This window comes from Eptatretus burgeri, chromosome 3 (assembly GCF_056783735.1).
Source record: "Eptatretus burgeri isolate ZD-2024b chromosome 3, Ebu_testis_v1, whole genome shotgun sequence".
Taxonomy (NCBI): Eukaryota; Metazoa; Chordata; class Myxini; order Myxiniformes; family Myxinidae; genus Eptatretus; species Eptatretus burgeri.
The window spans coordinates 137,975,347-137,991,542 of record NC_140963.1 but is presented as its reverse complement, the minus strand read 5'-3'; the positions used below and the strand labels follow the sequence as shown (position 1 = coordinate 137,991,542).

The 16,196-nt window shown below is 44.0% G+C and overlaps 1 protein-coding gene across 1 annotated transcript in view; it reads right to left on the bottom strand.

The window, feature by feature from the left end:
- The window catches only part of NDUFS2 (NADH:ubiquinone oxidoreductase core subunit S2), a 14,494-nt gene extending 9,253 nt beyond the window's left edge, over positions 1–5,241 (bottom strand). The window contains exons 1-3 of the mRNA XM_085875826.1: positions 5,071–5,241; positions 4,656–4,762; positions 3,425–3,615 (exon numbers count right to left, since the gene is read on the bottom strand). Of these exons, the coding sequence (XP_085731952.1) occupies positions 3,425–3,615; positions 4,656–4,762; positions 5,071–5,198 (426 nt within the window). The 5' untranslated portion in view covers positions 5,199–5,241. The remainder of the gene's footprint in view (positions 1–3,424; positions 3,616–4,655; positions 4,763–5,070) is intronic.
- Between the last annotated feature and the right edge of the window lie 10,955 nt (positions 5,242–16,196).

The window sequence follows — 16,196 nt, the reverse complement described above, 5'->3', positions numbered from 1 at the left end:
GTTCCCAGTCAGCTGATACTCATTTTGCCGACCTTGGAAGGATGACGGGCTGAATCAACCCACCTGGTGTTATTTCAAAGGAATGACAGGCTTAAACTCAAGAACTGAAGATCTTAAGCGAGCGACCTTAACCGTCAAGCCAACACCAAGCTCAGCTTACTTCCTTTTCCCGACTCACTCCGAAAACCAAATAAAAATCCGAACTCAATCTGCCGTGCACAGTTACTCGCTACATTCCCTATCCCTTCTTCGTTTCAATATCCCCAAAGTGAATCCTCACTGAATAAAACGTTTCTTCCTTAAAATCTCTTAAACGCTTCAAAAATGTATTTTAAAATGCCCCACTCTCCTTACTACTACGTGAGAAACAACCAATTATTTATTCCTCTTCATCAAAATCTCTTCCTCTTCCTCTTCTTTTTCAAAAGGGTTATTTCCCAAAACCTTTTCACTTCTAAACACTTAGTTCATCCAACCTCCACTTGTACCTACAATCCATTTTCCTCTGTACCTTCAACCAAAAACATTTTCCCATCCCACCCATGAAGTCTGTCAATGTAGAAACGACTTCCCCTCTGCTCCCACCTCATGTTTGTCCATGTTGTACCGTCCTCCGAACATTGACTCCTCCATCAACATCTCTATCTCTCATTTGTGGTGATTTCAACTGTCACCATGCAACTTGGCTCGGTGTTGGGACCTCTCTCTCACCAGTCATGGCACTTTAGCAAAAAAAGGACTTCTGTGACGACATGGGACTGACTCGATCTGTGAACTTTTCCACCCAGATTTCCATCAATCCTCCCTTTTCCATCCTCCCTTTTGGATTTGACCATGACCAACTTCCATGCCAATGTCTCCTGCTCTTCCTCTGATCCAATTGGTTCATCTCATCATGTCTCTGGCCATTCTCAGAGAACAGCCTCAGCATCAGAGAGTCTGGCAGTTCACGCAGGCAAACTGGCAGTAACTACAAGCAGCCATCACGCTTCAGGACTGCTCTCCTATATCTACTGCCCCTGACGTCAACTCACTCTGGGAATTCTTCCACAGAAACCTGCTCTCCCGTATGCACGCATCCCAGTTCGTCTTCAGTTACCTCAACCATCCTCCCACCCAAGGCACACCAAATAATTTCGTGATGCATTTGCCTTGAAAGAACATGCATTCTCTTCCTGGAAAGCAAACCTGACCAAAGGCAACCTCACTCCTCAGGTCATTCCACAAAGCTCACAACAAGTGTGTGTCCACTCTCAGGAGAGCCAGAAAATAACAGCTGTCCAATCTCAAGATTGAACTTTTAAACTTATCGCCCTTCCCTAAAACCTGGTGGCACCATGAACTACTTGGGCCAGACATGTTCTACTGGATCAGGCATTACGTGGCAGAGGTATGCAACCACCAAGTGCCCGTCTTGTTAAGTCTGTCTCTGGTGTATGCTCACCTTCCATCCCTTCGCTCTCGTCAAATGACCCCCACAACCGACTCCGCTCGTGAGAAGGCCAAATGCCTCAATTCTGTTTGCTTCCAAATCCTGTGTCCCCAACCTCTTGCACCCTGTACCACCATACACAACTTCTCGACTGCATAATATAAACTGGAGAGTTCATGGAACACATTGCACCGTACTGTCTTAAGAAACAAGGACATGGGCGGGGTCTATGAGCGGCAAATTTGATTGGTCGTGATGATGTAAGATGTTGTAATATTTTGTCCAAGTACTGTTAAATGGAAGGTTTTCTAAATTGCTTAAAAGGTGATTTGTGTTCTCCAATTGTTCAAGTATATAATTCAATCAAAATTTTAAAAGATTTTAAAGGCCGTAGAAAAAAAAAATTATTACGCAAGTTTACCGTCGTTGATGCAGTATCTTTTACACCACCTTTTTAAAACACGTTCCACGAGTTATTCGTGCCTGTTGTTTGTGTCCTTTATCACATCCTTAAAAACAGTAAGTTTCCCGTCCTATTTGGAATGATTTTCAATTTTGTTTCACCGCCAGACAGGCAAACAGAGTAAAAATAATTATCTCACTCCTCCCTGCACATGTGCGATCGGGACGAATTCAGAACCAAAGCGCCTCAAGGCAGTTTTCTGAGCCCAGTCCCATTCCTGATCTTCATCAATAATCTCTCTGACTCTGGAAAATCCTCTTTATCCATTTGCTGACGACTCCATGCCCTACTATGACATCGCTCATCCTTTAGACAGGCAGGTTGCAGCCTCTTCCCTCTCTTCAGGCTTTGACAAAATCATAAGGTGGTCAAACACTTGGAATACGTCTGTCAATCCTGACAAATCTCACATTCTCACTCACACTCTCACTACCTCTCTCGGAAAGGATCATCTGGCCACACACACCCACTCCCCCCACCCTGAATCTACTTTCCCAACAACACTCTCGAAGAAACTCAGTCATTCAAACACTTGGGTCTCACATTCATCCACGATCTTTCTTGGGCAAACCACATTTCAAAGTTGGTTTCCAAGGCCAGTCATCGACTGGGCATCCTTAGTCATGCAAAGTCCTTCCTTGGCACACCTGCACCCATGCCCACCTACAAGGATAATCTTCATCTTGATTAAGCAGTACTTGTATGGAAGGAAGGAAGGGTTTCATCCACAGCGACATGGAGTATTGCTCTCACCTCTGGGATGCCGCTCCTGCCTCACACCTTGCTCATCTTTATGCAGTGGAAACCAAGGCTTTCAAGAACATCGGAAAGTCCTGCATTGAAGCTGAGCCTGTGGTTCTGTCACTTTGCCATCGCAGACAGGTCGGTGGTCTCTGGTCTTGCACCCTCTGCTCTTTCCGTACTTTGCCAACCCCCCCCCCCCACCCCCCAAGGTGCCCTTCTCGTAAAACTCCAAAAATCCAGAATCACTGCTCACATTTACTCCTTCGTTCCTCTTTTTTTCTGCCTGTGGAATTAACTTCCACATTCTCTTCAATGTCATTCTTTAACCACCATCTCAGACGGTCCCCCGTTCAAAACCATGATCTTTTCCACCCTCGTTAAAACACCCAAACACTAATTTGTTTTTACAATTTCACCTCCTGAGAGTTTGCTTCTATATCAATCTTATCCACTCTCTGTATCCTCCCATACCCCCATTCTTACCCCCATCCCTTGTTGTCCATCTCCCTCCATTTTGTCCCTCGGCCCTGCTGTTAGTGTCCCCTCCCTCCTGCTGTTCTTTTTTGTTCTGTTGTGCCCTGATCCATTCGGTGTTCTCGCTGTTCCCCGAGCCTCGACTCAGGATACAAGAATAAAAAATAAAATAAAAACTCCAGTTCACTCGTCTCCTCCTCACATCCACGGGTCATTCCACTGTCAGTGTATTACCTTCTACCCTATCACCTGTCTATACGGAGGCTGCAGCTGCTAGTTACGATTACAAAGACAAAGTAAAGAAGTAACACCTGCAAGTAAGTCTTGTACTCGATGAGTTTTTCGGTCCCACGATGCAGCAAGCCGATGTGTGGGTCACACTTCCGCACACTCTCTCCACTGAGCTCCATGACGAGGCGCAGCACACCGTGGGCCGCCGGGTGCTGGGGTCCAAAGTTGAGGGCGATGGTCGAGACACGCCGTTCTTGAATTTCATCCTTGTCTGGGAAATTTGCGCAGAAAAATATAAAAACATTACATCGATCAAAATACTTGATGAAATATAAAGAAAGATTTGATAAACTTATTACAATGAGCATAACAGCACTGTGCGAGGGCAAAGCTTCACATTACATATGCATCGATACAAGGATGAAAAAGAAAGAGATAACAAGAAATGGTGACATGGAGGAGGAGGAGGAAGAAGGAGAAGAAGCTTGGGGAATTGGAGGAAGGGAACGAAAGGCGGCAAAACACTCAGTATTCCGGAATTTTTTTTTTTTTTTTTTTAACGAACACCAATCTTCATCACGGTATGCAGTAAGTAAAAATTAAATGGACAGCTTCCAACTTTTTCTTTTCATTTTTGGGGACTTGGGTGCTGCCACCTTCTTCAGAAGCAGCATCTTCGTTGTCGTATTAGGCTGCCACGAGGGAACCACAAAGGATGCATCAAACCACGTGCACAACAGGACAGAGGGACATGCACGTGAACACGACGTCTCAAAAAGTTGTGCACGGATTCGGACGAAACGTGGCGGACACGTTGAGCGTGCGACGTTGAAGAATCGATTCAATTTTGGTAAAGATCCGGATCCAGATCAGAGACTTTTTTTTTTTGTTAAAAAGTGATTCTTCACCATCGAGGGAATCTTTATGTCCAGTGGAAACCAAGGCTTTCAAGAACATCACAATGTCCTCCATTGAAGCAGAGTCTGTGGTTCTGTCACTTTGCCATCGCAGACGGGTCGGTGGTCTCTCCGTCGTCTCAAAAAAGTTGTGGACGAGTTATGACAAAACTTGGTGGATTAATCGGTTAGGCGACGAGAACAAGCCGATTCGGTTTTGGTCAAGGTCCGGATTCAGATCGGACTCGTCAGTGGCACACAAAATGTGAACTGTTCAGCCGGGCGGAGGAGGTGTGCGCTCTACCGTGCGGCGTTCTCGTTCCACGACGACATTCTTGGATTTCATGAAAACATTCATGAAGCAGACGGTGTGTAAAATCGTTCTTGTAACAAACACCACCAGATGTAATCTCACCATGGAAAGGGGGTGCGACCCACTTGGAGGTTTCTTCGTTGGGATACATCACCGCCTTGTTGTGCTGTTGGAGGTACTCCACATCAGGTTGCCATTGTTGTGCTCCCCTGGCAAACACAAGGGGATTTGAGAGACAAGGGAGGAGACACCTTGGGGTCAATAAGAGTTTAACCTCATCATGTTGGAATCCGTATACAAGTGCAAGGCCGAGATGCCAAATAACGTTTTGGATATAAACCAAATAGGCCTGGGGTGCACAACCCCCTTTGCAACAGCAGCAGCAGCAAAATCCCCTCCAGCAATTAAAACATAAGCAACAACAAAGAAATCCACCCCACCAATTACCCAGCTGTCATTGCTTTCAAACCACCACCCTCGTATTCCTCAGAACATTTGACAATTCAAGAACAATTACCTGCGTTGCTGAGACGAACTGGGACTACGAGGCGCGACCAGGGCGCGGGGGAGACGTAAAGATCGGCCGTGAGAGTGGGTAAAGGTCAAATCACGACAACAGGCACGAAAACCTAAGAGCGCCGCCATGACAGTCCTAAAAACCACAACAATTCCTCGACTATTAAAAAATTTCTTCTGATTATAGGATAGTAAATACTAAATCTACGAAATATCCCAAACAGATACATTGAACAATGTAAAAAAAAAATAAAAATGCACAATTAAAGGAAAAATTAAATTGGTTCTAATCTCATACTGCTACGCGTTGTGCCGTCATGGACAACATACACCGTACCAGTCGGCACGATTTAACACAAACCGTGATGCTGAGAGAACGTAAAATTTTTCATATTAACAACTGAAGAGAAAATATAAAAGGTAAATAATTTATACATCTTAATAAGCATTTGCGATAATCCTAATCCTCCCTTAAAGTTACCTCAGGCAAAGAGTGTGTTCCGTGAGCAAGCGCCTCGCTATCGATTTCCAGGCGAGTTGTTCCGCTTTGTAAGCCGCTCTGTTATTAGAACACGTGATGAAGAGAGGTGCGGATTCAAAATGATACCACATCCAATGAAATGTTCAGAAGCTTATCCCTGGGTGTGTCCCATGACCAATCAGCTTGCTATCGCTTGTCAAGCCAGGCGTTCCTTAGCAACCGTTTCCTTGGAGTACTTGCTTGCTTGAGTGCTTTACGACAAGTCTTTTATCTTTGAGGGCAAGTCTCAAGTCTTTGAGGGCAAGTCTCATTTATCATTGAGGGCAAGTCTCAAGTCTTTGAGGGAAAGTCTCAAGTCTTTGAGGGCAAGTCTCAAGTATCTTTGAGGGAAAGTCTCAAGTATCTTTGAAGGCAAGTCTCAAGTCTTTGAGGGCAAGTCTCAATTATCGTTGAGAGCAAATCTGAAGTCTTTGAGGGCAAGTCTCAAGTATCTTTGAGGGCAAGTCTCAAGTCTTTGAGGGCAAGTCTCAAGTCTTTGAGGGCAAGTCTCAATTATCTTTGATGGCAAGTCAAGTCTTTGAGGGCAAGTCTCAAGTATCTTTGAGAGCAAGTCTGAAGTCTTTGAGGGCAAGTCTCAAGTATCTTTGAGGGTAAGTCTCAAGTCTTTGAGGGCAAGTCTCAAGTCTTTGAAGGCAAGTCTCAAGTATCTTTGAGAGAAAGTCTGAAGTCTTTGAGGGCAAGTCTCAAGTATCTTTGAGGGCAAGTCTCAAGTATCTTTGAGGGTAAGTCTCAAGTATCTTTGAGGGTAAGTCTCAAGTATCTTTGAGGGTGTCTCAAGTATCTTTGAGGGTGTCTCAAGTATCTTTGAGGGTAAGTCTCAAGTCTTTGAGGGCAAGTCTCAAGTATCTTTGAGAGCAAGTCTGAAGTCTTTCAGGGCAAGTCTCAATTATCTTTGAGAGCAAGTCTCAAGTCTTTGAGGGCAAGTCTCAAGTATATTTGAGGGCATTTCAAGTCTTTGAGAGCAAGTCTCAATTATCTTTGAGGGCAAGTCTCAAGTCTTTGAGGGCAAGTCTCAAGTATCTTTGAGAGTGTTTCAAGTCTTTGAGGGCAAGTCTCAAGTCTTTGAGGGCAAGTCTCAAGTCTTTGACGGCAAGTTTCAAGTCTTTGAGGGCAAGTCTCAAGTCTTTGAGAGCAAATCTCAATGACCTTTGAGGGCAAGTTTCAATTATAATTGAAGATAATTATCTTTGAGGGCAAGTTTCAAGTCTTTGAGGGCAAGTCTCAAGTATCTTTGAGAGCGTTTCAAGTCTTTGAGAGCAAGTCTCAATTATCTTTGAGGGCAAGTCTCAAGTCTTTGAGGGCAAGTCTCAAGTATCTTTGAGAGTGTTTCAAGTCTTTGAGGGCAAGTCTCAAGTCTTTGAGGGAAAGTCTCAAGTCTTTGACGGCAAGTTTCAAGTCTTTGAGGGCAAGTCTCAAGTCTTTGAGAGCAAATCTCAATGACCTTTGAGGGCAAGTTTCAATTATAATTGAAGATAATTATCTTTGAGGGCAAGTTTCAAGTCTTTGAGGGCAAGTCTCAAGTATCTTTGAGAGCGTTTCAAGTCTTTGAGAGCAAGTCTCAATTATCTTTGAGGGCAAGTCTCAAGTCTTTGAGGGCAAGTCTCAAGTATCTTTGAGAGTGTTTCAAGTCTGTGAGGGCAAGTCTCAAGTCTTTGAGGGCAAGTCTCAAGTCTTTGACGGCAAGTTTCAAGTCTTTGAGGGCAAGTCTCAAGTCTTTGAGAGCAAATCTCAATGACCTTTGAGGGCAAGTTTCAATTATAATTGAAGATAATTATCTTTGAGGGCAAGTTTCAAGTCTTTGAGGGCAAGTCTCAAGTATCTTTGAGAGCGTTTCAAGTCTTTGAGAGCAAGTCTCAATTATCTTTGAGGGCAAGTCTCAAGTCTTTGAGGGCAAGTCTCAAGTATCTTTGAGAGTGTTTCAAGTCTTTGAGGGCAAGTCTCAAGTCTTTGAGGGAAAGTCTCAAGTCTTTGACGGCAAGTTTCAAGTCTTTGAGGGCAAGTCTCAAGTCTTTGAGAGCAAATCTCAATGACCTTTGAGGGCAAGTTTCAATTATAATTGAAGATAATTATCTTTGAGGGCAAGTTTCAAGTCTTTGAGGGCAAGTCTCAAGTATCTTTGAGAGCAAGTTTCAAGTCTTTGAGGGCAAGTCTCAAGTATCTTTGAGGGCAAATCTCAATGACCTTTGAGGGCAAGTTTCAATTATCTTTGAGGGCAAGTTTCAAGTCTTTGAGGGCAAGTCTCAAGTATCTTTGAGAGCAAGTTTCAAGTCTTTGAGGGCAAGTTTCAAGTCTTTGAGGACAAGTTTCAAGCCTTTGAGGGCAAGTCTCAATGACCTTTGAGGGCAAGTTTCAAGCCTTTGAGGGCAAGTCTCAATGACCTTTGAGGGCAAGTCTCAAGTATCTTTGAGAGCAAGTCTCAAGTCTTTGAGGGCAAGTTTCAAGTCTTTGAGGACAAGTTTCAAGCCTTTGAGGGCAAGTCTCAATGACCTTTGAGGGCAAGTTTCAATTATCTTTGAGGGCAAGTTTCAATTATCTTTGAGAGCAAGTCTCAATTCTTTGAGAGCAAGTCTCAAGTCTTTGAGGGCAAGTCTCAATTATCTTTTAGGGCAAGTCTCAACTCTTTGAGGGCAAGCCTTTTATCTTTGAGGGCAAGTCTTTTATCTTTGAGGGCATCTCAAGTCTTTGAGAGGAAGTCTCAAGTATCTTTGAGAGCAAGACTCAAGTCTTTGAGGACAAGTTTCAAGTCTTTGAGGGCAAGTTTCAAGTATTTGAGGGCAAGTCTCAAGTCTTTGAGGGCAAATCTCAATGACCTTTGAGGGCAAGTTTCAATTATCTTTGAGGGTAAGTTTCAAGTCCTGGAGGGCAAGTCTCAATTCTAATTATCATTGAGGGCAAGTCTCAATTATCTTTGAGAGCAAGTCTCAAGTCTTTGAGGGCAAGTCTCACTTATGTTTGAGCAAGTCTCAAGTCTCAAATATCTTTGAGGGCAAGTCTCAATTATCATTGAGGACAAGTCTCAATTATCTTTGAGAGCAAGTCTCAAGTCTTTGAGGGCAAGTCTTTTATCTTTGAGGGCATCTCAAGTCTTTGAGATCAAGTCTCAATTATCTTTGAGGGCAAGTCTTTGAGGACAAGTCTCAATTATCATTGAGGACAAGTCTCAAGTCTTTGAGGGAATCCCAAGTCTTTGAGAGCAAGTTTCAATTATCTTTGAGGGCAAGTCTCAGGTGAAGTCTCTTAAGTCACCATAGCATTATTTCGACTTGTGTCAAGTCACATATTTAATTACAAACCGAGTTGGAGTACAAGCTATCAAGGAATGAAGACACAGAGCTGCATTACCTCTGACGCCGAAGGTGAAGGACGTTACTGTATGTTATCATGTCTGTCTGTCTCTTTGTTTCTTGCAAGATTGAAGATTTTTCAAGTATATTGGTTCGTCGATTTTGTTATTCTGTTTGTCTGTTTGCTTGTTGCTTTCAGGTCACAATTTTGAACCGACCTTCTCGAAACTTCACCACATGGTTGAGTTTGTCAAAAGGAAGAAGCCTATTGTTTTTGAGGTCAAAAGGTCAGCAGAGGCCAAAGGTCAACAACTTAGCTGGGATTTCTGAAATTGTCAATTTTCATCTGATTGACTTGAAATTTGAAGAGGAGCTCCATATTTGGTCATTGAATTCAACCACCAATTATTTTTGAGGTCAAATTTATTTTATGGATTTTGCAAGTATCGTGCTCTGCATGATGTGTTCTTCTTGTTTGTTTGTTTGTCTGTTTGTCTGTGTGCAGGATATCTCAAAAAGTTGTGAACGGATCCGGATGAAATTTTGTGGACAGGTTGGGTATGTGACAAGGATGACTGATTACATTTTGCTGAAGATACAGATCCAGATCCGACTACTGTGCAAAAATTTTAAAGTGGTTCTTCACCATTGTTGAGAGATAGGGCTAAAAACTATTTTTAGCACGATATCTCAAAAAGTTGTGGACAGATTCAGCCGAAACTTGGTGGACAGGTTCGGTGTGTGACCACGATGAATTGATTTAATTACGGTGAAGATCCGAATCCGGATCTAATAATTTTGGAAGTGATTCTTCACCATTGAGACATCGGGCGAAACCGATATATGGCACGATATCTCAAAAAGTTGTGAACGGATTTGGACCCGATATGTTCTCGTGGATCAGGCATTACGTGGTGGAGGTATGCGCTCTACTGAGTGCCCTTCTAGTTTATTACAGTGTATATTTTAAAAAGCTGTTTAACTCTTTATGTTACACACTTTATGTTCAACTTTTTATTTGTAAACTTCATAAAGTGGACATTGTTTTTTGTTTTGTTCCCAGAAAAAAAAAATCACGTTAAATTTACTTATCCTATCTATCTATCTCGTGTAAGTACTTGAACATATGTACATGAGAGATTAGTCAGTAACCGCAGCTTATGTTTAAATGATTTAGACGTCGAACCAAAGCATTCAATGTGGAACAGGTAAGGAGATTTTAATAATTTACTTGTTTATTTATTATGTACGCTAAAAAATTTTTAGCTTTTTTTTAAAATAATAGTAAAATTAGTAAAATAGTAAAATTTTATAATATTAAAAAAATTAAAAAATATAATATTAAAAAAAGATAATAGTAAAATTTTTTTAGCTGACTTTTGTGAGAGACCGTATTAATATTTTGTCACCAACAGAATTGATGGTGCTGATGATCCACCTCGATGACGGGCTGTTCTGCTGACCGTGTGCCGGTCCTAGAGCTACAGTTTTATGAAAGATCTCCCATCACCTGCAAAACCCCACGACAAGTCACTGGTTGAGATGGTACAGAGGCACTACAAACCCAAGCCAGGGAGAGTAGTGTGGAGGTACAAGTTTTATACGCACCAAAGAAGTGACGACCAATTGGTGAGCGAGTTTGTCCCTGATCTCAGACGTCGGGCCGAACATCGAGTTTGGCGCAAGCCTGGACGAGCTGCTGAGAGAAATTTTTGTCATTGGAATTAACGGTGATTCTATCTCACGTAAACTGCTCTCAAAGATGGATCCAGACCCCAAGAAGGTTCCCGACATGGCCACTGCATGCATGCCAGCTGATGAGAGTGTACGTGTCATCACAAGGTCGACGCCGGATGTGCACAGAGTAGGAACCGACAAAGAGAAGTTCCGTATTTCTCTATCTCCACCTGCCGGTGAGACATTCCATCCGAAGAAGACTGGCAGCATGACCTGCTGGCATTGCGGTGGTGGACACGGTGCATTCTAATGTCGTTTTAAACAATTTATGGGCCACGCCTGTGGGAAGAGGGGCATCTGCAAGCCTGATGTCCCAAGCCCACCTCTAACACTCACCATGTTGAGGCCGAGGTCGACAATAACACAGTCAACTGATCACGTGCTTCACTTAGCCAGCTACACATCAGCAGCTACCACAATCAAAGGTGAAGACTTCAATTTTCTCTGTTGGCACTAAGAATACTGAACCTCTGGTTGGTGTGACAGTGACAATCGATCACTCCCCCATGAACATGGAGATCGATACTGGTGCTTCAAGATATATTATGTGGGAAGACATGTTCACCTCTCAGAATCCACAGGGTGAGGTTCCGGAGATCACACCTGTGTCGACTAAACTGAAGATATATACAGTACCAGTGAATTTGTACCTGTGATTGGCTCAGCCAATGTGTTCCTTGAGTACGATGATGCGTCCCACGCTTTACCGTTGCTTGTCGTTAAGGACAAAGGTCCGGCTTTGTTTGGCAGAGACAGGTAAAAGGTCATCAGGCTCAACTGGCATGATGTGAACCGTGTGTCCACCGGTGCTGGATGAGCATCGATTGTCAACAAGTATCCTGATCTATTCCATGATGGTGTGGGCGATTTCAAAGGCACCAAGGTCAACATTCATGTGAATGCTGAGGCTGGACCTGTACCGTACATGATCCAAGTGAAAATCGAGCAGGAGCTCGATCATCTACGAGATGAAGGAACCATGGCTTCAGTTCAATACTCTGACTGAGCTGCTCCAATTGTACCATTGCTGAAAGCTGATGGGAGCTTACGTATCTGTGAGGACGACAAGACTACCATAAATTGCCATTCCAAACTGGACGGATATCCTCTGCCCAAGGCCGCGGACCTGTTCACAGCTCTCATGGGCGGTGAAACATTTACAAGGTTGGAACTGACCAACGCTTATGCACAAATGGAACTGTCAGACGAATCAAAAACTTTCACATGTATCAATACACACCGTGGACTACTCGTGTACAATCGATGCCCTTTTGGCATTCGGTCTGCCGTGCCAATTTTCCAACAAAAAAAAGGGAGAACTTATTGAGAACCGTACCTCGCATGGCTATGTTTCAAGATGACGTATTGGTGACTGGTCTGTCAGCCCAGGAACACCTCCAGAACCTGAATGAAGTGCTAAGCTATCTCTCCAGTGCAGACCATCATCTCCTCCCATGAGAAATGTGTCCTCATGGCCCCTGAGGTTGAGCACTTGGGTCATCGCATCAAGCGTAAAGGCATTTTACCCTCACCAGGTACAGTGGAAGTTATCAAGAAAGAATAAAAGAATGTGTTGCACGCCTGGAACAATGTCACCCATAAGGTGAGTACTTTGCTCATTAATACAATAGTTGGGGAATCTGGGGAATAATGATCCCAATATGTGGGGAACGATGTTCTCCATAACGACTGTGATGTTCCCAATACATTACAGCATCTGTCTGTTGAGGTTATAGAAACATTCCCTGTTCTTACTCCTCTCTTCCGTCTTATTTCTCGTCTTACCACTCAGCCCTCCACCTCTCGTCGCTCTTCTCTTGCCTCTCCATCCTCGTCGTTTGCTTCTCGGCATTTCTCTTTTGCCTTTCAGATCTCTCCTCCGTGTCCTGTATCCTCTCATCAGCCTCTACTCGGCCATCTCCTTTCACAATGCGACTCCTCGTCCTGCATCTGTTTCAGTTTCGGGGTTTGCATGATGGCATCCGCCGTCATGCGCTGCATGGGCGACTTTCTGAAAAAACTAAATAGCACGACATTAGGAATAAGGACATTCCAGCGGAGGGGCCGCAATCATGCCTTTGCTCGAACAGTGTCACATCGGGTAGGAAATGTTCCCAACCGATACTTCCCTTGGCTCAGTACTTACTTGTCTCAGCCATTTACTGTAAGAAAATAGATTAACTAGCTACTAGTAATGGGCATCCACAGCCATCCTTGACCATGTTGTAGAACTTGGCCAAGGCGCTCACTTTTTCACAGATATTCGCTTTTAAATTCGTTTTCTCCGCAACCGCTTGAGCGACTGACACAAAACGTTCAACATCGCAGCACATACTCATCGAGAATGTTGGAACAAAGTTACAAGGAAATTTTACACAAGAGGAAGCTATTCGGCCCATCATGCCTGTACCACACCAATACCAGATTGAATCAATCCGTCAATACCCCTTTCCCTTCGTGTGCAGCCTTTTGGCTGCTACACCGGTACTCATTTCGCCAACCTCACAAGGATGACAGGCTGAGTCAACCCCCTGGTGTTAATTCAATGGTAACGGGAGGACCCTAGGATCCCAAGCCACCACCCTCACCACTAAGGCAACACCAAGTTATAAAGTTATTTGATGATTGGATGGAAAATGCGGCCATCGTTCCAAAAAGTCTGTTTTCTCTAAGTATCGGTTGCAGGGTTTTTTAGTTACCAGGAATAAACGGCCTCAACCTCGCTTCGCAAGAACGATGACAATTGTGACGCGGGTTTTGAACCATTCTCTACATCTTCCAGGGAAGAAGACCATGCACTCTGTGGCTGAAAACGTGGCCTTCCACGAGCCTTTGGTTTGTTTAACAAAACATGGAGTCACTTGCTCCATCGCGTTTTCCATCTGCGTGATTCTCGCCTCGCTTGTGGATCCGGGTCCTCCCAAGCAAGGCGAGAATCACGCCGTACTTGTGAGGATCCGTATTAACAAGTGAGGCAATCTTGACCATGATGTTGATACTTCACATCGAACATGATGTTTTGTCGATGAACATTTATAGCTCAGTTGACGGGTCATATGTGTTCAGCTATTCCATGGGCCACATCTGCGTGGCCTTCCATCCACTTTCTGGTGCCTCGGACAACACGCCGAAGGTCGTGCAAGGCCAGAGCCAATCGTTGGTCCTCTTGAAAAGCTTGCCGTGTAAGCGAAGGGATGTGACCGTGGGTTTAAAAACACTTCCTCTCTTTCACACCGTGATGTCCCGCAACCACGAGCACGGTCACGGACACGAGTTCCTCAAATCGCATGAAAGCTGTGAAAGTTGGGAATACAGGGTTCTCCAGTTCCAGGCAAGAATTACTAGTTGTCGAAACAAAAAAATGGGACAAAAGATTGGCAGCAAACGACTTACAATGGAGTAAGACGTACGGGTGAGATTTCCACAAGGTAGTGCCATGGATTACTGTACATACCACCAAAAAGGGAGCATGCGTGACAGTTGTGGATTTGCAATACTAGCTGTAAACAGTCTCTTTCAGAGTACATACCGAATGAGACAAAAAGACCAATAAGTAGAGAAGGAGAGCATCTACCCGTCATATTATGTGTGAAAATATGGCCGGATTCACACCCCGCACCACTTTTTGCTCCACTCATTCCATTAATTGCCCCCTCCACTCTCTTTCTGAACGTTTTCCCTGCTCATGCCACATTCTCCCTCCCCTCCGTTATCTCTCAATTTGAATGGGAAAACGAACCTGTAGTTTCGTGGGACTTTGGCTCGGAATCTCTCTCGATCACGCATGTGCAGAGAGGAGTGAGAGTGTCTGGCAGTGAATCAAACGTGAAAATGATTCCGAACGTGGAATTTACTGTTCTTAATGACGTCATAAAGGACACAAACAACAGGCACGGATAACTATAACGTGACGTGTTCGGGTGGTGTAAAAGACGCTGCATCAACGGCGGTAAACTTCCAAAAAAAAAAAATAATTTATTATTTTTTTTTTTCTACGACCTTTGAAATCTTTTATTTTGTTTCAATTTCATGATTATTTACTTGAACTGAACACGCATCATCTTTTTGGCACTTTCAAAAACATTCCGTTTAGCAGTACTTGGACAAAAGATTGCAGCATTTTACATTCAACATTCAAAGTTATTGATTGTACCTGTTTAACATTATTAAACAGAGACATTCGGTGAACATGCAAGGACTACGTCATCACGTGGCACGTGGGTGGGCGATCTATGTATTCAAACAACAATACAAAAGGAAAAGAAAGAAGAGGAAGCAAAAGAGGCAGTGGAAGTAGAAGTAGAAGTAGGAGTGGAAGAAGAAGAAGTAGAAGAAGAAGAAGAATGAACGTCATTTCCTGGTTCACCAAGAGGAAGTCATCGTCATACTTTGGATTGTTCGTTGAGAGTGGACATGGTATCGATTGTATAATCAGTTTTTATTTGTATAATATTACTCGTGTTTGTTTTCTGGTTGATTATCCAGTTCCACGGTATCAACACATAATGATTAAGATTTTCGAAGGTTAAACCTGAAACAACGACAACCCCTTTTAGGTCACGTGATCCGATGAAACAGGAAGTTGTGTGTTTTTGTCGATGATCGCACCGTGACTCGTTTCGATGGGTGATTGAGGATTATTTAATTTGGTGATTATTTGTGTAACACTCCAACAACATCGATCATTGGTTACCCGGACAAGGCGACGAGCCTGTTAGTCGGACGAGTACCGATCTGGTTTACAAACACTGCAAGTGAGCTGCTGGTTAGCCGGACTGGTTGGTTAGCCGGTTTACTGGACTGGTTGGTTAGCTGTACAAAGTTTACCAATGTGAACGACGAGTTCCAGTTTGTTATGTTCATGGCTCTCTGGGGAAACTTTCATTGTTCGTCGTTCACGTCCAGGCCTGCCGTTTAGAATCCCCTGTCGGTGATGATCTTGGATGTTTTATCGAAGTGAGTGACGTGACCTTCGTACCATGATCCGTTCCACCGGGATTGGCTCATGGAAGTGGCACTTTGAGAAGTGCTGTCAATTTTACAAAGTGAAGACTGACTGAGACTTGTTACTTTATATTCTCTACTTATCTACCTCGTCGTTCCATCTGGCAAGGGTGTGGAGAGGGAGTTGGTGGGAATCCGGAGTGTTAGAGGGTGTGGAGAGGGAGTTGGTGGGAATCCGGAGTGTTAGAGGGTTGGGAGAGGAAGTTGTTGGGAATTCAGAGTGTAGGAGAGTTGGGAGAGGGTGTGGAGGAGGAGGAGTTGGTGGGAATCCGGAGTGTTAGAGGGTGTGGAGAGGGAGTTGGTGGGAATCCGGAGTGTTAGAGGGTTGGGAGAGGAAGTTGTTGGGAATTCAGAGTGTAGGAGAGTTGGGAGAGGGTGTGGAGGAGGAGGAGTTGGTGGGAATCCGGAGTGTTAGAGGGTTGGGAGAGGCAGTTGTTGGGAATTCGGAGTGTAGGAGACTTGGGAGAGGGTGTGCAGGAGGAGGAGTTGGTGGGAATCCGGAGTGTAGGAGGGTTGTGAGAGGGTGGGGAGAGGGAGGTTGTGGGAATCCTGAGTGTAAGA